The 25562-nt window shown below is 42.3% G+C and overlaps 1 protein-coding gene across 1 annotated transcript in view; it reads right to left on the bottom strand.

Annotated features, from left to right (window-relative positions):
• Positions 1-25105, bottom strand: part of TAPT1 (transmembrane anterior posterior transformation 1) — a 59486-nt gene extending 34381 nt beyond the window's left edge. The window contains exons 1-5 of the mRNA XM_046655781.1: positions 25072-25105; positions 23532-23639; positions 23353-23388; positions 15570-15700; positions 1170-1288 (exon numbers count right to left, since the gene is read on the bottom strand). Coding sequence (XP_046511737.1) covers positions 1170-1288; positions 15570-15700; positions 23353-23388; positions 23532-23639; positions 25072-25105 — 428 coding nt within the window. The remainder of the gene's footprint in view (positions 1-1169; positions 1289-15569; positions 15701-23352; positions 23389-23531; positions 23640-25071) is intronic.
• Between the last annotated feature and the right edge of the window lie 457 nt (positions 25106-25562).

Here is a 25562-nt window from a genome sequence, read left to right as displayed (position 1 = left end):
ATTCTATGACATGTTGACATAACTGTACAAAGAAAGAAAACAGTAAAATCCAAACTACTTCTGACCTCAAAACCAACAGAGCACTAAAATGTAAGCTTAACATTTTCACCTTACTGTTCCTAGTCTTGGTAGAGAAGAAAGGGAAGGAAACTAATATTGTTCTGGTCTATTATGAACCAGGCACCATGCTGGGCATTCTTTCTACATCTCCCAGTCTTTGTGGTACAAGATGCTGGGCTCTCAATATCCCCTTTATCTGATGGGGAAACAGGCTTAGAGGAGTTAGGTGGTTGACCACAACTCACCAGCTAATTGCTGTTGGGTTGGACGGACTAATCCTTCCCACTAGACAATGGTCTTTGAGAGTTTCTGCTCCCACAAATCAGAGGGAGTCCCACTTGTCATTGGTAACTAAGGCTCCTAGGCCACTAAGACAGTGACTCTCAAATGGGATGGAGGAGGAACCCCTATAGTAAGAGCTCTTTAGGAGATTCTGATATCACCGCCCCAACTCCGTCCCCACCTTACAGATGATGCCCAGGAGGCCAAGGAACTTCAAGAAAACAAAGGCACAGGGCAAGGTAGCAGAGAGGCAAGGAGGCCCTTGACTCTCGTCCTCGCCCCATTCTTCTCTCCTATACAGCCTCTTGCATTCTTTTTTTTTTTTTAAAGATTTAATTTTTTTCCTTTTTCTCCCCAAAGCCCCCCAGTACATAGTTGTATAGTCTTCGTTGTGGATCCTTCTAGTTGTGGCATGTGGGACGCTGCCTCAGCATGGTTTGATGAGCAGTGCCATGTCCGTGCCCAGGATTTGAACCAATGAAACACTGGGCCGCCTGCAGCGGAGCGCGCGAACTTTAACCACTCAGCCACGGGGCCAGCCCCAGCCTCTTGCATTCTTAACTTTATTTTACTGGCCAAAGCAAAGTTCTGGTTCAAAAACATTCAGAAAAAAATATGCACATAAAAAGTATAAATATTATATAAACATATTATGTATATTCATTAAAAAGATAAACAGGTTTAGTTTATGCATTAAGGGCCAAAGTGTGAAATGAAACTGTATGAATTATCCCTATCTGCAGAACCTATCCAAGTGATTATTTAGTTTAACTACAAGGAGTAAAAGTAATTTAAACATTTAAAATAGTTCATGATTTTAAACTTACCTGAAGCCATAGCAAGGCAGGGTGAAGAGCCTGAACAGTGCCAGGAAAACTCTTAAAGGAAGCAGGGTGAACACATACAGAAATGCATCCAGGCACAGAAAGATTCCAAAAACCATGAGCTGGATTTTAAAAGGAGAGAAGAAAACAAAACAAAAATAAAATAAATATTTTTTAAATAACTGTAAATTAAAATTTCAAACAGTCAAGGAATTTCTAAATGTTGTGGGAAATTCATTTCTCATAACTTAGCTACAAAAATAAGAAGTTAACAGTTCTACTTGTGTATATGAGACATATTTTAATGAAAAATCCTTTTTTAAAGTACAAGTTTGTAGTTCTTCTCCCAGAGCCTCTGGTTTACCACCTACAGAAGGCAATTACTCAAAAGACAAGTTGCCCTTGACCAGAGCTATGAAACATCTCATGTGGCTTTCTGGGTACTTCCTTAAACTTTAAAGATATTACAGAAAACCTTTCAGATAAAGCTTTTTAACCCTCATTTTACTCTTCATAATTTTGCTGTTACCTGTTCATCAGACTGTTTCATGGATGGGAAAGACTATAATACATATTGACAAAATATTGTTTCTTTATGTTAAAAATTCGTAAAGTGTCTATTCATTTTAACACAACTTCATGTGCACTTGAACTTGCTGTACTCAGAAGGTATTACTCTTAGTTGAGGAGTAACTGCTGATGTTTGTATCTCTCCCCCTTTCTTGTGTACTTGCCACATCCTTCCCATTTTTGGGTAACATTATACATTTTCACCCATTAAATTTAAGACTGTATTTCACAGAAGGAGGGTGAAGTCTTTTGAAGGCTTGGAGAAGGAGTCACACCCAGGCCACCAAACCCTGCTATTGTAAGAGCAGTGACTTTCTGCATGTCTGACACCCAAACATGGTACCATATATATGCCCTCACACGTAACATTCCATGTGTCCTTAGTCAACAAATTGCCCTACATAAACATGGGAAGTAGCTAAAATCCACACTGCTACAGGCAGAATTACATTCCCCTCAAAAGTCACATGTTGAAAGCTTAACCCCTAGTACCTCAGAATGTGACTGTATCCGGAGATGGGGTCTTTAAAGAATTAAGTTAAAATGAAGTCATTAGGATGGGCCTTAAGCCAATGTGACTGGTATCCTGAAAAGAAGAGGAAATTACAGATGCACACAGAGGGAAGACAACACAACAACACAGGGAGACAACGGCCATCTACGAGCCAAGAAGAGAGGCCTCAGAAGAAATCAACCCTGCTGACACCTCCATCTGGGACTTCCAGCCTCCAGAACTGTGAGAAAACAAATTTCTGTTGTTTAAGTCACCCAGTCTGTGGTACTTTGTTACAGCAGCCCCAGCAGACTAATACACACCTTTAAAAGAAAGGACACATTTTCTCAAAGAAAAAAAATATATATATGTATATCTCTATGTACCAGGTTTCTTAATCAGAATATAGAGAGCCTAATAGTTTTGCTTTTTTTTTTTTTTTTTTAACAATTTAGACTTAGGCACAACAGTGGAAGTACAATGCTAAACTACGAAGTCATGTGCTGCAGACTACACTTTTTAGTCTTCCCTCCATGACAGTTGGTCAGTCAGCATGCTGTCTTTGTCGTCAGCACAGTCACAGTTTTGCAGCTGTTTCCTTGTTTTACACACAAAGGAATGTTGTAGAAGACTGAACAAGTAAAGCTAGTGGTCTTCGTTACTCTCCTGTCACTGAGAATCCTTTCCCCGTTTGCTGCTGGGCTGCCTGTTACACTCCAAAGGCAGAGACTGCCAGAAACCCATAGTTCCCAGAAGGTATTTCAGTGTGTACGCATAAGGAGACAGCACACCGGGAAGGAGAGTGAGTGGCTGTTATTCCTGTGACCTTATACTGGAAATGAACACATTACTTGTTCATCTAACATCTGCTAAGTTGTTACTATGGGCCAAGTAACATGCTCAACCCAGTGGGCACAAAGCCAGGCAGGACACCAGGATGGGGTTCCTGCCCTCAGCAAGCTCATTCGTATTTTAGCAGAGAGACATTAGCATGTAGATAAAGGAGGTCACTGCAGCGGTTACAGTTGCTATGACAGAACTAAGTATACAGGGAACAGGGGAGCCCTGGAGAGAGAATGGCCAACCCAGCTTGGAGAGATTTAGAAAAGGCTCCATGGAAGAGAGATCCTTAGTGACATCTGAGGAGATGAGGGCTGTTGCCACATGGAGAGTGTGGACTGGGCAGAAGAAAGGGGGGGTGAGGGTGGGAGAGGGAAGGAAGCTCTCCAAGGGGAGGAAGCAAGAGCAGAGGAAGAGAGTAAATATGAAGACTAAATCTTTCTCTTAAAGAATAAAAGTATAGTCACCTTTCTTTGGCTTAGAAGAATCTGTATTAGTACCATTTATTGTAAACAACAGTAGCAAAAGTCTAATGGCCTTCCCCTTCACATTTTAAACCAGCCCCATAAACTCAATGGGCAAGCAATAATCTACCGCAAGCTGACCATGTAATGAGGACCTGGAGCTGTCACTACAATAGATCTCAACGTTAAAATGGAAGGAAAGCAAGTGGCTGTGATACAAAGAGATGTCAACAGAGTGGAAAGAAAGCATTCACATATGTGCCAACACACAATACATAAGAAAAGCCTTTCAGGGTTTGGAAATGTGGAGAAGTAAGCCAACTACAGTTCCTATTGTTCAGATGTTACGCATTCCCATAAAGTACAGCATCCTTTTAAATGCTTTACAAACGAAAATGAGAAAATTTCCTTAAAAAGTCAACACAACGTAACCCTGAAAACATTCATCCCTGAAGGAGGTAAAGAAACCCATGCTGGGCTTAGTGTGAGCCTGGCCCCCTACTGATGCTACAGGGCATACTCATTTAATTTACCTGGTGACCCAGAAGTCTGAAGGGGCTGTGAAAGAATGTCTCCTGCGTTCTCGGTCCTCCAGGTGAGGTGGTAACTGCTACTACCTAATCCTCCAACAGCTCTCTGAGGGAGCGATTGTCACCCCTGCCTGACACACAAGAAACCACAGCTCTGGCAGCTGAAGGCCTGCCCAAGGCTGTGGGGCAGAGCAAGGGAACTGGCGTTCCAGCCTGAGTCTGTCTGGTCCAAGGCCCTCCACTCTCTTTGAAGCAATTTGAGCAGAGCAAAAAGATCTTACTCACTATTTTTACTAGGCATAGGGGTTAAAGTAATTTTCTTTGTGCTAACTCATCTTTTGCCAATTTGCCTAGTGTCATAAAGATTGTAGAAATAATAGGCACTTAATGAATCAGACTTACGAAAGGCATGAAAATTTCACATATTTAGATTTATTGCTAGCTTTGAAAATGTTATTAAGAATTAAAAGCTTTGAATAGTATATATTATTAATGAGAATAATGTGTACAAGTCATGCGCCACATAATGATGTTTCAGTCAACGATGGACCACATATACGACAGCGGTCCCATAAGATTAGTACTATACAGCCCAGGTGTGCAATAGACTATACCATCCAGGTTTGTGTAAGTGTACTCTATGATGTTCACACAACTACGAAATCACCTAACAATATTATTTCTCAGGACGCATGCCCGTCATTAAGTGACCCATGCCTGTACTTTCACACTTTCAGTTAGCTTGCATGGCATCTTCATAAAATAGGCAATTACTACCTCCTTTTTATTTGGACCAAATAACCATAAAGTATTCAAGCAGTCTTAAGTAATGTCTAATGAAAATTTCCCCTGAAATACACAAGGTGTGACTATAAAGTAAAGAAGTCAGTGTCATGTGCTACTCTGTTTCCCTTTTGAGAAATACGAAAAATCTCCTGCTTTCCTTTAAATGCCACTTGAAATCCTAAAATCTATACAATTGTAGCTAAAATTAAAGAAGCACGATGCTTTTGGAACATGCCTCTCTAAATCATAGGTGAAAATCTATCCTACTAGTTGACAGTCATGCCTTGTGCATAGGATCCTTGTCACTCTCATCCCATTTCTCTCTCCTCTAGTACTGCCACTCCAGTCCCACCTCACTTTATCCACTTTGTAGATCGTGGTATCTCACCCTCACGGAGAAGCCCTTATAATGAACATATCATCTTTTGAACCAGCAATTACATAAATAAAAAAAAAGCAGAAAACCAAAATATGGCAAAGACAAAAACATAATGAAAATGCTTCACTGCATTTTTTGCATACACTGCAGACAGTGAAATCATACACTGCAGTTTTTGGCTTTTACCTCTTTTCCATTCTGTTCTTTTTCCTGGGGATGGAAGACAAAATGCTACACAAGGTGTTCTGTGAAATCTTTCCAGGGCTAACTCATTCTTTGATTCCTTCCTCCTTCTCTCTCTTCACCAGGTGTCTGTTCTATACTCTAGCGTGCCAGAGACTGCAACAGCTGGATAAAATTTATGTTCACTGTTTTAAGAAGTCAAAGTCTTTCAAAGGAGCTTAATGCCCAAAGAAGAGGATTCAAATTCTGACCACGGCCCACAGTTAGAAATACACTTTACATTGCCACTCACACACACACATTCACAGACACACTCCAAAACCCACCAGAAAAGTTTCACCCAAATAATACTGTTACTCTATGAAATACAGGGTGATATTTCTACTTGCCTTTTACAAAGCAGTTGTGGTCTCACTAAACTCACGACCCACTAAAGGGTAGTAACTCACTGTCTGAAAAACAGGTTCCCAGACAGGCAGGCTGGTTGGAACTTACCAGGCAGTGAAGACAGTTCCAAGTGGCTACTGGGAGCTCTGCAGAGAGTTGAAACAGACCGGGAAGGTCTTTGTACAAACAGGAATGAAAAGCACTGAGACACAAACTGCAGATACTCAACTTAAAAATATTTCTCTTACTGCCACAACTAGAAGGACCTGCAACTAGGATATACAACTATGTGCCAGGGGGATTTGGGGAGATAAAGCAGGAAGCAAAAAAATCTGTTAAAAAAAATATTTATTTCTCTTAAAATTCAGAGTAATGACGTATAAAAACTTACACAGAAAGATAATTATCTCAAAATAATCTGCTTAATTATGAGGTAAATCTTGCGATTCTTCTTTGGAATAAAAAATACAACTATAAGGGAAAATGATCAAAGACAGAAACATTCGCTGGCCTTTCTGCCTCCTTGGAGATCTTGCCTGGAAGGACTTGGAAGCACTCTGCAGTCCCTGGACAACACAGCAGGCACTGGCCGGGTGCTGTGCGCGGGGCCTGTGCATGCGCCCTCAGTCCATCTTCACTTCCACTCTGAGAGGTGGGTGCCGCCACCCTACCCCTCTGCAGTGTGAGTCAGGAGCCTACCCAGTGTGTGAGCAGGAGAGGCAGGGATAGACTTCAGCCAGTCTGCAGAAGACTTGGCTTCGAATACTGAAGCACTGTTTCCAGTAATGACACTTGTCACTCACCCCTCCAGCCTCAACCTTGGTACTGGATTTGGCCTTATGTATATATATGAGAAAAAAAAAAGAGATTTAACATACGTTTTTAACATCTGAACTTTCAATGTTAAGAAAACTATGAAATGGTAATGGTTCTGTAACACTGTCAGTCAACAAAACATCACAAGCTAGTGAAAATTTACGCAACCAGCTCTCACCACATTCACCTTGAACCTACTAATATTGCTCTTCATCATTTGAAAAATACTAGCCTCGAAAGAAATAAACAAATAAAAATGCCAGCCTCTCTGCGGAGAATGGAGCAGGGTTTTCCTAACCTTTTTAAAATCTGTTTGTCTTTTTGAAAAATCTCCTGCCTTCCTTTTAATGCCATTTGAAATTCCAAAATAAATGAAATGTTATGGCTAAAATTAAAGTAGCACAATGATTCTGGAATATGCCTTTCTGAGTTACACAAAGCATCTTCTGGTAACTCTAAATACCATCTCCTCCACGTCGACCGCCAAACAGCAGCTGCTGGTCAAGGCTGCTGGTCTGCAGTGTTAGTCGGGAAGGACGAGAAAAGCAGGAAGGAGTGTCTCCCTTTCCTGCCCCTGATCTCACTTTTTTTTCCAGGAGGAAGGCTAGCCCTGAGCTAAGACCTGTGCCAATCTTCCTCTATTGTATATGGCTTGATGAGTGGTGTAGGTCTGCACCCAGGACCCAAACTTGCACACCTGGGCCACCAAAGGAGAGCACACAGAACTTTAACCAGTCGGCCACTGGGCCAGCTCCTGGTCTCACTTTTTATAAAGCTCTGGGTCCACTCCTGTAAGAGCAAAGAGTGTTGTGCACAATTCTACACTGGGGGATAAAAGGTCATCAGGGAAGGACACTTTCCCCAGGGAATTCACAACCTACTGAGGTGGATACAGACTATGTGGTAAGTGCCGGATGACTGACATGCTGTGGAAGCATCAACAAAGAGCGTAGGTCTGTGTAAAGGGAGCAATGGCATTAAGGAATGTGCACCCAGGGGAGGGAGGAACAGAGTTAGCAAAGATCTCCCACAGAGGAGACAAGACAGGCACTAGATTTTGCTAGGCACAGTAAGGAGGAACAGAATTTCAAACAAAGAGAAAAACGTTCAGAGGTGCAATGTGAGTGGGAGGCTGTGTGGACAGAATGCAATCATTATGCAAGAGGGACAGAAATCATCTTCATTTAATTACTAAGGAGCACTAACTTTATCCTATGTTTGAGAAGTTCTCAAGAAACCCCCAGGCAGGGATCCACTATAAGCACAATGTCAAGGAAAATGGGTTACCAGTAAGAAAGTTTACAAACGACTGACTTTGAAAGCAATTACTGCTTCAAGTCATCCCTATCATACAATCACTTTTATTCATCTGAATTCAAAAATTCATACCCCCAGAAGTCTACACCCCAGAACATGGCGGACAAAGGGATTACCATGAGCCAAGTACTTTTACGATAGCTAAGGTTACAGAAACAGGTAACCACGGAAAACAAATAATCACAACATACACCTGACATATATTTAACACGAGGATTAAATTTCTTAAAGGGTAAAAAAATGAACTGAGGAATTTCACTTGCAGAAAGACTACGCACATGGAAAGGTCTTGAGATGTTCTTGCTTCTCTTATTTTTAATCCATGTTGAATATGGTTATATTCTAAGCACTTGACCCTTGAGGCAGGGACCACGACTTTCTATTTTGCAAGGGACAAACAGGGTTGTGACGCACAGGCTGGGTGTGCCCTTGGGACCCTGTGGCCCATGTGAGAGCGGCGCTAAAGAACAGGGGCATTTGCAGCTGCTGCAGGCAAAGGGGACGTGCTGCAGGCTGCGGTCATACACCTTCTCGTTTCCATCTGCTTTTCAGGAGTGATCAGCAGCATTACAGCAGACTGAGAGTAAGCAGAGACGACAGTTAAGAAGGAGAATAAGAGACTGAGTGAGAGATCCCCATGGGCTGATAGAGCACAATGCAAAGAGAGGGGAAGAGAGAGATTTAAGATTATCCCCAAAGCTAATGTGACAGCAATAAGTTACTAATCCACAAAGATAAACAGAGCCCCACAGTGCCAAGTTCACAAATTGTCTTTTAAACATATCAGTGAATGGGGTAGAGGCCTGAAGTCTGTGTCTGGTTGTCGTGGAACCATCTGATGGGTCCCATATACCCAACAGGAAGCAAGGCCTACACCAGGCCAAGGAGGCGCTGGATGCCTGGGGGGCTCCCCCAACACCTCCAAGCCCCACTTCTGGAGGGAGCCGCTGGTGCTGCTGCTAAAATGGCCCTGTCCCCTGAGAGTTAAGAAAGGTAAGACAGCTACAGACGGCACATGGACGCCGCTGTCACCACTGCTACAAGCACTGGTGACAAGCCTGAGAGAATGGAGGAACACTAGCCAAGGCTGCTGAGCTGCTGAGCTGTGAGGATCCCCACGGCTCTCCTGCTTCTCAGCAGCCACATGGTGGAACATCTGAGGCAGGGTGTGTCACAGCCAAGAGCTGCACCATGAGAAGGACGATTACCCAAACATATTTTCATGAAATTAGAAACTGAGCAGTACGTCCAAGAAATCACTGCTATAAATATAGGTCTGAGTTAATAAATATTCCTAGTTTCACAATGAAATCCCAGGACTGTTTCCTTGAAATAAAGGTGACACATGGGCTATGACTATGTTTTCTTACCATACACTCACATTGAGAAACAACAAAAAGGCTTTATCTGATATTTTGATTAAGTTATTTTGAAAGGAACTTCTTGAGTTATTTTTTCCTAAATGGTACCCCCTCTGACTCTCAAAAAAGCAGAACTACATTACCCCACTAGTCATGTGAAATTTTCCTTTGTGTGAATATTTCCATTCGCTCCAGCTTCCTCTGTTCCATGTAGGCAAACTCAGTCAGAGTTACGGACTATTAGCCCTTCTGAGATCATCCAGCCCAGCCGTCTAATCTTAGATGAAGAAAAGCAAAGCCAAAGGAGGTTCACGGCCTGGCTTGGGCCGCTCAGCTATTCCTTGCAGACCGCAGATGAGAAGCTAAGGCTGTTGAACCCTGACCCCAAATTTTCCCGTGTGACAGTAACCTTTCCTCTTTCAATAAGAGCAAGAGCCTATGCCCATAAATAAAAATATTCTATACCTATAGTAGTATTTATTCCATACCTGCAACCTGACAAACTTAAAGCTTATAAAACTTTACTAAATTCTTAAGACAACAAAGTAGTTCCACTTAGGACTAAGCAGTTGAATTCAATTTTTTAAAAAAATGTGTTAACTACCACGTACACAGCATAGTAACAATGAAATAAAGGATTGCCAAAAAGCACAGAATCACAAGGTAAAGAAAAGTGAAAAACATTTTCATTTTAGTTCCATGTTTTATGATAGGCAAGGTTACATAAACATATGCAACCAGAGAAAAGTAGTTTTGATAAAAGCCTTCATAATAATCACAACCTATATCTGACACGCATTTAACAAGAGGAATGAATTTCAATAAATCAATTGATTTTAATTTGAAGAAAGATTACGACATGGAAAGATCTTGAGACTTTCTTGCTGCTTTATTTCTAACCCATGTTGAAGACTGCTACGCTAATTTTTCAGAAGCAGAGCTCTGAGGGGTGGCTGACTCAAGTGCCATTCTCAATCTGTTTCTCCCTTTGTTGGAAAAGTATAATATTCACTGTCCTTGTCTCCCAGGTGCTGGGGACGGCTGTGTAACTCCGTTTGGCCAATAAGACATAAGCAGAAGGAAGTATGCCGGGGCACTTCTGGGAAAGCTTTTAATTCTTTACACAGTGACAGTCGAAAACAGTGGCGCTGCCCCTCTCCTCTTCTTTCTGATGTAACGCAGATGCAACGCCTGAGGCAGCTGCTGTCATCTTTCTCTTAAAAGGCAACAAGCAAGAGGACCGAAGGCCAACTAGCCTATGCTGGTGAAACGGAAAGATAAAAAGGCCTTGAGGGGGCCGCCCCGGGGACGAGTGGTTAAGTTTGTGTGCTTGCTTCAGCAGCCCAGGGTTTCGCTGGTTCGGATCCTGGGTGCAGACACGGTGCCACTCATCGGGCCACGCTGAGGTGGAGTCCTGCATAGCACAACCAGAAGGACCTACAACTAGAATATACAACTATGTACTGGGGGGGGGAGGGGTTTGGGGAGAAAAGGAGGAAAAAGAAAAAAGATTGGCAAAAGATGTTAGCTCAGGTGCCAATCTTTAAAAAAAAAAGGCCTTGAGTCCACGCTGGCTTCATTAATCTGCTGCACAATTGAGATCTCCTTTCTCTAGATTTGTTAAAGAAAACTTAAAAACTTATTTGCTTAAGCCACCATTAGGTGTTCTGCTACACACACAGCTAAGAGTACTCCTAAGAAATACATTTTAATAGTTTCCTCCCAAAACTAGTCTAAACTCTTTAGCCTGACATTCAGGGTAACTGGATCCAGCCTACCCTCCCAGCACACCCGCCCTTTCTTGTGTGTACCTAACAATTCCCCACCTCTGGATCTTCCTAGCATACCCACCCCAACAGATGTGCACACGCACACAACCCTAAACTGCATGCACAAAGTCGACCTATTATGCTCATCACCTTGCCATTAGCTTCATGAGTCTCAGGTTTGTCTTTGTGGTTCTACACCGTAAAAGTGCCTGAACATCGTAAGTACTCAAAGACTGAGAAAATTAATAAATAAGGGAATGCGTGATCTGTATCTCTCTAAGTTAGAATTTAAATATATTTGGGAATTTTGGACAATACCATGGGGAGCATGTCTTTTCTATTTCCTGCAGTTCTGGATTCACACAGATGGCTAATTTTGTCCATGGTGCAGGGCTAATTGTTCCTATGGAGTCAAAATACAGAATATACACTCGCAAGTTTCCAGCAAAATGTGGGTTGGAGGTGAGAGCCGTCTGGCTGTCGGTGAGACTGCCACAGCGGGCAGGTGAAGGACCGGCACTCTAACAGTCCCCGCAGCTCATGTAGCTCATACAGCTCAGGAGGCTGTGGAGGGATTGAACGCTAACTCATCTGAAGTGCTCAGGATCGTCCTAGCACCTAACCCTTATCTGATAAATGCTGTTTGTTATATTGTTAACACAGAACTAGATGCCAGAGGGGGGATGTAACTGGCCAGTCAAGGTGGGGTGTGGAGTAGTGAGCACTCACTCACCAGGAATTTCCTCTCTAGGAAACTGGTGATCCCTGACCAGCTTTCACCAAGAATCTAGTTAAAGCATCCCTTGTCTGTCCTAACCACAAGCTCCAGTCATGTGCCTGCTGAGGCCAGCCTGTAGAGGGCGGGGCAGAAAATGTCAGGGTGGGAGGGTTTGTCAACTCTTATGGCCATCAGCTAAATCCTTCATGAAAGAGAGAAGCTTTCCTCTGACACAGCCTGGAGGAAAGGAAAGGGGGAAGACAGTTTTCCCTAAAGGCTCTTTTTACCTGTGGTCAGCAATTCAAGGTGGCTGAGAGTCAGAAAATCACATCCCTTGCAGGGTTAGAAGTCAAGTTTAGTAACAAAAGAAGGAGGAAGATTAAAAGTATAACATGAGAAAAAGCAGGACCCAAGGGAACCTCGAACCCAGGCCTCTCCCAATCACCTCCTGCTGTCCTGGGTGCCAGTACCTGTACCCCACTGCAAAGAGACGTCCACTGGACAAGAGGCCTTCCAAAGGATTCTCGCAAGCAGAGCATTCCCCAATTTGCTGAAGTGAGGACTGCAAAAGATTTTAAAACACTTACACAGGGCTTACCACGTCATTAATATACAGATGAGAAAGCTGAGGCACATGGACAGAAGTGAACTGCTCAAGGCCTCACAGCTAATAAATTGCAGAGCCAAGAGTTAGGCCCAGGCAGGCTGGCTCTTGAGGTCATGCCCTTAACCACTTCGCAACCTGCCTCTCAGTTTAGAATGCAGAGAAAGTGTAGCTCAATCTCCTCAGTCGTATGGAAGAGAAAAACACAGCCCCCCAAGTGGACCACAAACACAGTTAGTAGCAGAGCTGGGACAAGAAGTGCAGGGGGAAAAGGGATTTGTGGTGGAAAAGAAGAAATGCTCCCCCAAAGCCAACAAAACAACAAAAATTTTATACTTTTACATTAGAATGAGAAGTTCAAATGTGAAAAAAGTGCTAAGAACTAAAAATACTATTTTAAATATATAAGCAAGTCACCTTTATGAAATACCAAGTACAATGTGTTTATCCACTGACAATATTACACAAAAATCCTGGGATTTTTTTACATTGGCAAACAGGTTTGGTAAGAGATATTGAGTTGACATTTCTCTCGACTTTAAAGTATCAACATTAATTCCATGTTTTATACTATTTGCAACCCGACAAGCAAAGTGCTTTTTAATCATCAAGTTTCTCTTCCTGAAAAGCCAGGTGAAAATATCATAGCATTTACCAAAAAAACAAGAAAAAAAATGAGTTAAGGTATTATACATTAGAACAGACAACGTAAACACAAATGAAACCAATAAAAAATAAGTTATTAACATGAATGTCTAGACATGCCTCCCAACTCTTACAATAAGAGCCTACTCATGCAAAATAAAGGCCTCAGAGACAGCAGAGGGAATTCACGCTGTTCTTAGACACGTGGGCCTGGAATTAAACAGAAACCTAACTCTGCTTTCCTGTACATTTCACTTAGTTTTAGAAGTTAAGACGAAACTGTTCTAAATCGAAAAATAGGACATCCTTTCATACTTTTTAGGCAATAAAACTTCTGAAGTGCTGTTCTAAGACACAAACCAAATTTTCCCAAATAGGCCTAAAGCTAAAAGTGTCTGTCATGGGAAACAAACAGGATTAGAAAATTATTACAATTGTGCATTAGCAGTGTTAATTCAACTTTTCTGACATTATACATTTTACATATATACAAATGAAACCAAAGTTTCAGGAAAAAATACTTATCCTTGGTACAGGCAGTCCCTCATACTTTTTCTACTCTTTTCTTAAAAAAAAAAACAATCCTAATTGATTGCAACTTACCATATGGGTTACTCTACCCATCTGTGGTCCCATAATGGACCACAGTTAGAAAAACACCGGTTTGTAATATAGTCTCACAAGGCCTGTGGGCATTTCCCCCAGAAGAGAACTTGACAACTTAATACTCACAATAACAAACGTGAAATGCTCACTAGTTTCTGTGACAAATCTACCCAGAAACTTGCTTGCTATCTCAATGTTGCTGGTAGGAAAAAAAGAATGTGTGTATTGAACCTGCCTCTGATGAGGTGACAGAATTATGAGGGGATGTTGCTGCTGCTCATTATTTCTGCCACAGGAGAGGTAATAAAGGGGATTGACGGACACCTCCCCAATCTGAAACAGTCCCCTGGGCGTGCCCATAAAGTCTGGCCTGGGGTTACAGGCAAATCGCTCTGTGTTCCCCCCAGAGAAAAATGGGAGTTCAGAACTGCTCAGGCAGGTGGGAGAAGAACATCCCCTGAAAAGGGCTGAGACCACAGGCGTAACCTCAATCTGGCTCACATTGTCCAGGACAAGAGTACAGGCCCCAGAAGACCATCCCTGCGGCTGCCTCACACTTCCATCCCTGGCTTATCACTGGAAGAAAAAGGGAGTTTTGGAAAGCAGGGTGAAGTGTTTTAAAAGACAAGAATTAGTTAAAAATTCTTTTTGGCAAGCAGAAGAGACATTACCCACCACCCCCACAATAAAATCTTAAATAAACTCCAATATACAAAACAAACGTGCTACTGCATTTGGGAGGAGTGTTGCCGACAGCGCCCCACACACTCCTCTACCTCCATCCTCACCCACCAGGTCCTTGGCTCCGCCATGGACCCTAACAAAGCAGCAGCACAGTAACTAAGCATATCTAATGATCCTGACCAAAGGCAGCAAACTTTCATTGTCATATTTGTTCCCTCTCAAATCTCCCTTGCTCCCCATCTCTCTGAACCTCGCCCTAACACGTACTGACCTTCCTGAAATTTCAGCATGTGGCATGCCACCAAGAACTTATGTAAAGCAACATTTCTCAAATTATCACTCCACGTCTGGCTCTCTTCCATCTACCAAATTGACGGACTGTCAGAAATAAGAGAACATCAGCCAAACCAGCTGGGTCCTTACTTCTCATCACCCACCACATCTCTTGTTATAATGATACACTGAAAAAGCAAACCAAGAAAACTCTTCTGACCGCCACTCTAATAGGACGTACGATTCTAAGGAAGTGATTGGAATATTACAAGTTCTATGGTACTATAAAAGTATGAAAATACGTTTCAATATAGCTAAAGGTGAATTATTTAATTCTTTCCTTCTAGCATTAAATTTCAGAATGGCTCAGACTCACCAACTTGAGCAAAGCAGAAGGAAAAGAGTGGTCCTCCTCTCATATCTGACTGGTCCTAACAGACCCGGACACAACCCAGGGAACGTGGTGAGTAAGGATCCAGTGCTGCTGTAACTATGCTTATCCTTTGACATGAGGCTTTCTGTGAAGAAGGGCAAACGAACTGTCTTCTCTTTGAAGAGATTGTCATTTATGTTTTTAAATATAAGGACTTTCTGAGAAACTGAAATCTTAAAAAAGGCTGAAGTTAAATAACTGATCATGTTGAACGGGAAAAAACCTACTTCTAGTAAAACAAAACTGAAGAGAACTAAAGAAGTGTAGATTAATTCCTTGGAAAAAGTTACTTGGATGAGACTTAAATAGAAATATGGTAAGTTTAATAAGTAGCAAAGAATCACTGGATCTTATTCAGACTAAAAATATACTTTTTAAAAGCCTCTTCCTGTATGGGAATTCCTACTCTCCCAATAAATTTAATTACCTGTGATCACATTATTTCCAATATTTTAAAAACTCTGGCTGTTCACAATTTTTTTTGTATAATTAACATGTTGACATAACTTTCAAAATGATGTCTGGTAATAGAAAAAAAATAGTACCTTTTCCAATTCTCTTGGTATTCGCATACAAGTGTATACTCTTTCTCTTCTTTCTGTATACTTGGCCTCATTATGTTCAAGGAAGTACCCTCTTGTTAGTTCAGCACTGAGGAACCTCAACAATGAAAGCTCTACAGGAAAAGAAAATGACACAAAACAAAAACAACAGTATTTATCAAGGAACTTACATGCTAGCTGGGGCCATAGGTAATACATATATAAAACAACAGAGAATAAAACAAAGTAATCTATAATTCTGCACCCAGAACTGAACAACTACACACAAACGATCAGCAAAGACTGGTCCGAAAAATGCTGCTCTGTGTACTATAAACTGAAAATGCCACAGGACTATATAGAAGGGATGATTACTATGAGCCACAAGAGTCAGAAAAGTGTTTTGTGAAAACCCAGTCCTGTGTCTTATAGGTGATACAGGACTTGGACTGATGGAAAGATGGAAGGGAGGCAAAAAGAGTAGATATCAAGTATATATAAAATGGCTATTCTATATATATATGATTCTCTACATATGTGTATATATGCATGTGTGTATATACACGTATGTATGTATGTATGTGTATATATATATATGCAATTAATGTGTGTGTACATCAAAGGGAGCCAAGTCACCTAACACACATTGCTTCAGTTCAAGAACAATCCTGTGTGAACTACATGGATACTGGTGCAACTTCTTCCTGCTTCTTCAGCCTCAGAGATCCCGCAAAAGTGTCTAAATAATACCATTTACCTAGGAGAAGGCTTACCAACATGATGATAATCATAAGAAGTCATATAAAGTAGAATCTCAACCAGATCTGAAAGACCTCCGTTTCCTTGGATTGGTCCACCTGCTTCCTCTGTTCCTCCAAAACAAATTCACCCAAAGTTATCTCATCTCAGATGAGGAAAGTAAGGCCAAAGAAGGTTAACACTTTCCACTGGGCTGTAACTGGCAGACATGAGTTGAGAAGCTAAGGTTGTTAAGGCCTGATGCCAACTATATCCTTGCCACACTTCCCTGATAGCCCATCACCTCCATGACCTCTCAGGACCCCTGACTTCACAGGCACCTTCCTGCTCTTGCTCCCCAGGAGGCCAAACTCTCTCCCAGAACTCAGGATACCAAAGGCTTCAAATTGTCCTTTACGCTCTGAGCTGGCCTTGCGGTCCTTTCCCCAAATACAGTATTGGTGTTCCCTCTGAAAAATGACAAAAGGAAGACTGATTTCATTTACGAGTATCGACTTAAGGAGTTGCATCTTATGTGTGTGCTAGGATTTAAAGTCTGCAGGTAAGGGGAAAAAAGTATGTAGTCAGAAATATCCTTGGAGGGGCTGGCCCCGTGGCCCAGTGGTTAAGTTCATGCGCTCTGCTTCGGCAGCCCAGGGTTTTGCCGGTTCTAATCCTGGGCGCAGACATGGCACCGCTCATCAAGCCATGCTGTGGTGGTGTCCCACATGCCACAACTAGAAGGATCCACAACTAAAAATACACAACTATGTGCCAGGGGGCTTTGGGGAGAAAAAAGGAAAAAAAATAAAATCTTTAAAGAAAACAAAAAATCCCTTGGAAAGCTCTTAGAAAGACTCCGAAGAAGACTTACTATCTCCCTTTGGGCCTAAAACAGCTTACTTGTCCCAGCACCGCAACAGACTGCTAGTTCTTTGAGCATCAGTTCAGGTGGCTTGCTCATGTATAGGGGTTATATTATGCAAAAAGAAAATTATACACACACACATTTCTTTAAATACCAGATTCATAATCTGTCTGGAGAGTTAGTGATACCATGAGAGATGCCTGGGGACTGAAACAGATGGAGAGAAAAGCAGACTTCCACCCCCTGCAGCCTAGTGCAGGGCAGGCGAGTCATCGACTGCACTAGGAGCACTGTGCTGTCAGGACACTTACAGCTAAAGCCACGGACATGAGGGACGAACTGTACTGCACTGCACAGATTAACAGATGTCCAGATTAAAAGGCCTTAGTATGACCAAATCCACGTAGATTAAAGTTTTGGGTTAGATACACTCTAATATGTTGTAGGCTGGCTAGATTCAGAACAAGATCTGCTGTTTGAAGGGGAGAAAAAGAAAGCCTTTTGAGCTACAAACAAGAATAGCCAAAACTAGTGAAAGATAAAAAATTAAACTCTTATTCAGTCCGTTTTCCAATTAGAGAGCAAAGGATGTTCTGATTAGCTGGCATCTATAAATATCAATTCTTTCATGTGAAAACTGAGATGCAATAGGACGTTCAGAAAGCAGAAGAGACTGCACTTACAGAAATTTTCACAGATGCCAGTGAGCTGAGTCATGAGTCCCAAAGCTCACTTCACCATAATCCCTGGCAGCATCTGACCCGCGGCTTCCCCATTCCTGCTGGCCACCCCCTACCAGTGGTGCTCTTCTCTCTCGTAGCTCAAGACTTTTCTGACCTAAGCCTCCTTGGCTGCTCCTCCTCCTCCACCTGAGTGTCTGCTGGTTTGGTGCTCCATTCACTAGATTCTAACAAAACGCGAGTTATGGTAAAACACCGGCCATCACTTAGGGCCTCGTTCTCTGATGGGTCGTCAAGCCACCTTCTCTCTTTTTCTTTTATTTTTTCCCTATCTATCCTCTCGCTGGACAGGCTAAGGTTAAAACTATCATCTAAATCCTAAAGTCACCATATCTCCAGCTCTGAGTATGGAGAAACCCACCTGAAATCCCACAGACACCTTTAACCTGCAAAACTGAACTCAGTACCCTCCCCACTAATCCCACCCTCTCCTGCAGCCCCGACTTGAGCTCATGGCATCACCAGTGATATCATTCTAGGCCAGAAACTCAGGGCCAATTCTGACCATCCCTTCTCTCCTCTCACCAAGCACTGGGACATTTATTAACTTTGCTCTCTTCTTTCTGTGCTCCGCCCTAGCACGGTCCTCATCTTCTCTCTCAGGTTACTGCAAAAGCTTCCTGACTGGTGTCCTGCTTCCAATCTCCCCTCCCTTCAGCCCTGACTTGGCCTGGCAGCCGGAGTCAGCATATCCACAGACCGGCGACGGACGGCCTTCAGCGGCTCTGCGTTACCTCCAGGTAAGGTGTGATACCTCGGCAGTGGCAACACCTGATCCCTTACAACTTGGCCCTGGCCGTCTTTTCAGTCGTGCCTCACACCTGCCTCCCTGAATCTCAAGGTCACAACTCTCTACTTACACTACTTTTCATTTGTTGCAAACATGTCAATTGGTTCACACCGTTTGCTGGCCTGAGAACTCCCTTCCTGTTTTCCAAAAGTGAACACATGCAGACATGACCTGCCCTGAGAGGATGTGCCTGTTTCCCAGCAGAATCCATCCTTCCTCACTTGGCTCCTACATCATCTGCATCTCCCATGCTTGCCTGTGCCATATTACACTCATCTCCTTGCCTGGTTTCTTCCTTTACCTCCACATCCTTGGGTACCGCACATAACAGGTGCTCAACAAACACTAAAAGAACATATCGTTCAAAGAGGACAAGAAATCACAGAGAGGAGCATGGCAGAGAGAGAACAAAAACAGAATCAGAAGTCAGAGGTGAGAAGAGCAGAGAATACCAGGTTCTCGAGAAGAGACTGATGAGACAGAAGTGTCCTGAGACTGGGGGAGACAGCAAGGACACAGTGACAAGCTCCTGGTGCTTCCCTGGGTGCAGCAGCCACTGAAGCCTCTCCTCTGTGCGTGTGTCTAAGTGACAGTAAAGGGAAACCCAATAGGTACCTGAACTTCCAACCCCAAGAGGACAAGGTGCCACGATGCAGCCAGTAAGCGCCCTGGCGTGCGGGGAGGGCAGACTCGCACTGTCCTCAGTAAGTGCAGGGCGCGACACTGGGTGGCCCACGAGGATGTCAGCCGTGTTAAAGAGACACAGAAACAAGTTATCCCACAATTTTAAAAATTTGAAAAAGGAAATTAAATCAAAAGGTTGAGAGAGCTATACCCTTGTTTATTTAGAAAATTAGCCTCCACAGTGTGTCTTCCCTGAGGACTGCAGACGACCAAGCTCTCAGCACGATCCACGAAAGCAGCACCGGATTAGCAATCAGGAGGGGTGTCTGGCCCCAGCTCTGTCACACACCTGTCCTGCGACCCTGCTCAAGTCATCTCTCAACTTCACAGAAGAGAAAACGGAGGCTTAGGGCGTTTCTGTAACACCTGTTCCCGCTTGCCTTCCAGGCAGGCCGGCTGCCTGCCGGAGAGGGGGTTTCTATGGCCACTGCAAAAAAGCACGCCACAAAGTCTTGAACTCCTTACTACTAACTCCACAGTACCTGCAGGACGAGCCAGTTCTGGTTCGGTGGTTACCCAACGTTTATTGATGCTACTGCTGCAGTCCTGTTCCCATGGATAAAAGGTACGCTGACCAATAAAATATGTTTAGCAAACCATATAACCTAAGTAACTAATTTTCCATAAACAAGTTACACAATATAAACCTACAAAAGCGTTTTAACTATATTATAAATATAAAACAGTGTTGTGACACAACTGTGTTGTGTCAGGCAAGAATTTTAGTTATAAACACCAATTTAGATTCCACAACGGAGAATTTAAAAGCAAGCACTTACAAAATCAAATGCTAAAAACATGTTTTGAGTGCACAGCTCTCACAACTATGAGACATATTATGCCCATTTTGTAGGTGAAGAAACCAAGGCACAGAGAGGTTAAGGAAGTCTCCAGGGTCACACAGGAAGCAAGTGTAGAGCCAAAATTCAAAATCAAGCAGTCTATCCCTAACACACGTTGGTACACTTTTTGGCACTAGGTTATTTTGCCTATCATTGTCTCAAGTGCTTTTGTAAACAGGCCACACTGTTCTTTCTGGAAAACTGGGACCACCCCTCCATCCTCCTCTCTCTCTGTGCTCCCATAGCACCCCGGGGTTTACGTCGATGATGTTACACTGTTAACTAGCCGGCTCCCTCACCAGCCCATGAGCTTTGTGAAAGCAGGTACCAGAGATCCCACTCTTCCCGATGTCCAGCCCCCAGCGAGTTCTGAATCTAACGGTAGCGTTAGTGTATAATCTACAGCACAGTAATGGGCGAGGGAATGGTTTTAAATGACACATTAAAGCAGTACTAATGAAAGACCCACGCTTCCTGGGGTGAGAGATCTGGAAGCTTGATCTTGGCTCCTTCTCCCCCACTCCTGGAGAACTGGCCCTGCTTAAGGGATCGGGATCCTCCCACTTCACGGCAAGAGACAATTTACAAAGGTCTTGCACACACGACCTCACAAAGTTCTCACAACAATTCTGAGAGCTAAGGAGAGCAGATAATGGCGTTCGCAGTTTGCAAATGAAGAAACTGAGGCTCACAGAGGTTAAGAGACTTGTCCAAGGTCACTGAAAAGTTAAGGGGAAAATTGGGAATAGGACCTAGATCTCTGAACTCAAGTCCAGTGTGCTCTCTCCCTGATACCCTAATTATCATCCATCTATCTGACAGTCACAAGAGAGAAGATGACCCAGCCCTAATCTGGCTTCAACCCGAGAGAAAGAGCCCTGTGATTCTGAAGCCCCCTGATCCGAGCTATTACGTTAGCACTGCTGCTTCACCCAGTCCACTCCCATCTCTCCCTGGCCCTGGATAGACTGTGCAGGAAGCTACTTAAATCTTCTGTGTAGCTGTGTTTCAGTGTTTTGGGTTTTTTTAAACATTGTTCTCTAGCATTTCACACTCACCTGAACTTACTTGTCCTGTGATACCGGGCATAGTGGCCTGGCTAATTATTCAAGAAGGCTATAGTTCTTTTCCCTATGGGTACCACTCTGCAAGAATTCTGCTAGCTAAGTGTACCTTAACTTTTCCCATACTGTGGTGGTATTTCATTCCTTCTTAGTAAAAGAGTCACACTCATTCGTTGTGCCAAACATCTGTCTTTATATTTTAAGAGTAAATTATTTCCCAAAAGAGAATAATCCAAATGTTTATTTTCTGAACACTAACTTAACTTTTTAGATGTCAACCAATTTTAGTCCATTTATCCAGTTCTCATCAAGAAGAAATATCATTCAGTAGAAGTCTTTTAAAAATACAAGTATTTTACTATTTAATTACCATATAAACAAGTGCTTCTATATTAGAAGAACTAAGTTTTGCCAACTGTGAATATTTAATATAAGGAAAATACTAATCATAAATATAAATCAATTCCTCCAGAGTATTTTTTAATCAATATTCATCGCCTACCACAGAAATGCTCTGTGATCCAGCATCTTAAATTAAGAAAAAGAATAGCATAAATTGCTTCTTCTTCATCCCTAACAAAAGAAATACTATGTTTAAGTATCTTCTGAGATAACTTGTTTTAGAAATAAGAACCCAGGATAAAAAACTATTAATTAAAAGTAATAAGTAATCATAAATATATTTATATAGTCAGTAATATGTCTAAATACATATTTCTTAAAATAGCACTGACCATTAAAAAAAACCGGAAAGTAATATTGGTTAACTGTTAGGAAAATATTATGAAACATGCAAATCTCCATGGTCTTAAATAATGTAAAACTTTACTAAACTTTAATAAGGTTACAGCAAAATATGAAATGTAAGTTTATTACATAAATATAGAGGCACACTCTTGTACAAGACCACTAGGAATCAACAGCAATTCTGCCTTCCTAAGTCAACTGTAGTAGAGATACTATGAAAGTTTTTAAGACCTTCAAACTATTTATAAATAGTCTCATTTAGGGAAGTAAAAAACAGGTAGAATATTCACAAATTTACAAATTTATAAATGGGAAACATGTACAAAAAGAGTGATGGCTTTTTTCCAAAGTCACAAGGTTACAAAGTAAAGGACTATAAATGGGAACAGAGTATCATTATTCTGACAGTCAATGCCATATAGTCTTTCCAAAGACTTCTTTTATGCAAGCATTCCCCAAACTGGGCCACAAATGAGCTACTAGGGCTGAAGTTTGGAGGGTAAACCAGACTAAAGTAACACATTTAAAAAGGCAGGGGGTCAGCCCAGCGGCAGAGCGGTTAAGTTCCCACGTTCCGCTTCGGCGGCCTAGGGTTCGCTGGTTCGGATCCTGGGTGTGGACATGGCATCGCTTGGCAAGCCATGCTGCGGTAGTTGTCCCACATATAGAGTAGAGGAAGATGGGCATGGATGTTAGCTCAGGGCCAGTCTTCCTCAGCAAAAAAGAGGAGGATTGGCAGATGTTAGCTCAAAGCTAATCTTCCTCAAAAAAAAAAACCAAAAAAACAAAAACAAACAAAAAAGGCCAAGATAGTGAACTGGTCAAAGATCAAAATGAGTAACTTTTCACTGCTTATTTCAACTACATGTACTAGGTTAGGTAAAGCAAGTGAGAATTTTAAAAGCAAAGCAATAGTCTGCCAGAAAAGAAGAAACTTTTACTTTATCTGTATCAGGGTTGTAGTTACGCCAAGTAATTTCCCAGCTAGTTTTACAGTTAGTCTTATTTTCCTTTGTAAATGAGGAATTAATTGACTCTAGAGCATAACTTCAGAATCACAGCCTTTAATCATCCATCAGGATAAGTTTGGGGCCCTAAGGATAACCATGTAACGTATTCTATGGAGGATGAAGACTTGTTAAATGAAAACATATTTTAATAAAAACACATTCTTTATAAGAAGAACTTGTTTTCAATTACACAAACTATAAGACATAGTGAATATGAGTAGTTAAAACCGTTGTCCCACTCGAAATCTTCTGTGGGAAGTGCTGAAAGGGAGCTCAGTTGGCTTTTCTGGTCTTTCTTCTCACCTCTGCTCGTTTGCTTAGGGAGGTAAAGTAAGACGTCTAAAATGGTAAAGGCAGAGAAGAGAAGCAAGAGATGGATAATAAGTTCAAGCTCTAGAAGTTAAGAGTCACCATTTAAAAAGAAGGGAAAAAATGGGCCCCATAGCATTGCTACAGTCAGAAACAACACTGTCCACCCCTACCTTGCTCCAGGCTCTTCTGTCTCACAAGCAATACCCATTCCTCTGTGTACTCCAACGCCTGGACTACACGCGCGTTGTTTCCTCCTCCCCAGCAGGTGTGACACTTATCTTACACCACGTCTTCTACTGTTGTCTCCATGGTCACCAGAGCCAACGTAGACACTTTAGACACTCAACTATTTAGGAGTGGAGTTACGAAACAGAGCCAAACGGATTAGGTAAGCGGTCGAAGCAAGCACAGAGTCTACAAAGCAACTCAGCAACCAAACCATTCCAAGAACAGATTGCCTAATTCTTAGTCCAAAGTTGACTCGCTGGATCTCGATTCCTAAATGGGAATATGGCTGTACAGAAACTCTCCCACTTAGAACCTCCACAGATGAGGGAAGTGGGGAACGAGCACAAAAACATGGTAGTATTTACTTATTGGTACATATCTGGTCTTATGGCAAAAAAGACAACAGAAGTTGGTAGTATTTTTAAGAGAAGGAAAAAAAGAAGACAGAAGAGATGAATCTGTAGTGGTTGATGACCACTATACCACAAAAGGCAACAGTGGAATACACCATGGCCACTCCGAGAGAATGAAAACGGAATGATGAGTGGATATCAACTTCTAACTCTGTTAAGGTATAAGGACTAGCACCTGAGAACAGTCCACTGCTAGGCAACATTTGTCAAAAAGGAAGTTCAGAGAACAAAGTGATTAGAAGAGTTTGAAAGGAGAAACAAAAAGAAAGCTTACCCTTGACGTAGATACATGTATATGGTATATACAGCTGTAGCTATATAAACTAACATTCACACATATTTTCTAAATGTACAAAGGAACAAGGACAGGTATAGAACAAAAACATGAACCTCAAACACTATGTTTTGAATTACTGTACTCACACAGGAAGGGTGTGGATAAGCACCTAATGTGTATGTTCTTTCATGGAATCCTAGGCTGTCACAACAGTCAACGAACATCTTATTTATGAGTCTTAAATTCCTTGGGAGAAATGATAAAGGGGACTTTGGAATTAATTGGTGGTCAGGCCACCAAGACACTAAGATTATGACTTTCAAAAGGAAAGACAAAGGATGCCCTAACTTACGGAGGGACACACCAGAATATAAAAAACGGATGAGAAACACCTTAAGAACAAGCACCCAGGCTTGGAAGACGTTGAGTCAGGGAAAAATGCTTCTCACATGACGCTAGGTGGTGCCACTCAAAGGTCCTCTGGCCCAGGCCAGCCCCTAGGGAACAGTATTTCAAATTCTGGACAGGAGAAAAAGGAAAGGTCACAAAGCAGTGGAAGGGAGCAACGCTGGAGGAGCAGGGCGAATGCAGAAGACACACAGCAGCCTCCGCATTTTAGAAAAGCTGAAAGAATTCTAATCACTAGTGAGGATGCCTCCAACCAAGGTGGCATCAGTTAGAGGGTGGGCACCCAGGGACAGACACCAGGGGAAAGAACAAGGGGCCCATGTGGAGGCCCAGCTGGAACAATACGGCTGGTGACTCCAGGTGAAATATTCCTGGGATTCTCACCTAAGTCTTGATCCCCAAGAGCTGATAGTGTCATCTCTCCTCACACATAACTGATGGGATTGGGGAAACAATGAGGACTACCCTAACAACTAAAGCTGGAGGTGTCTCCCTGATAACGACTTTCTGCAACTACGGGTTAAAAGTCCAGCTTTAAACACATTAGGTAAACCACGCTCAGTAACCCACGTCGATGAAGAATGCATGTGTCGTGTAATGAAGTCTACCAAGTCCATGGTACTGAGTATCCAAACCCAGCCAGGGAGGGTCAAGGGATGTGTGTTAGGGGTTACTCCAAGAGCCCAACATCCGTGCTCATCAAAAGGCTCCTGACAACTTCATTTTCTGCGCACGCAAACAGAAAAAGGCTTTAATAATGTTGGTTTTCCTGAAACTCAGAAATATTTTTAAAAATTACAGTGAAACCTGGCCACAATTGTTTCTATTTGCACCGGAGTGCTTTTAATATTGAGGTCTCAGTAAGTAAACAGACA

Source organism: Equus quagga, chromosome 3, assembly GCF_021613505.1.
Source record: "Equus quagga isolate Etosha38 chromosome 3, UCLA_HA_Equagga_1.0, whole genome shotgun sequence".
NCBI classification, from domain to species: domain Eukaryota; kingdom Metazoa; phylum Chordata; class Mammalia; order Perissodactyla; family Equidae; genus Equus; species Equus quagga.
This window is presented reverse-complemented; position numbering and strand designations above follow the sequence as displayed.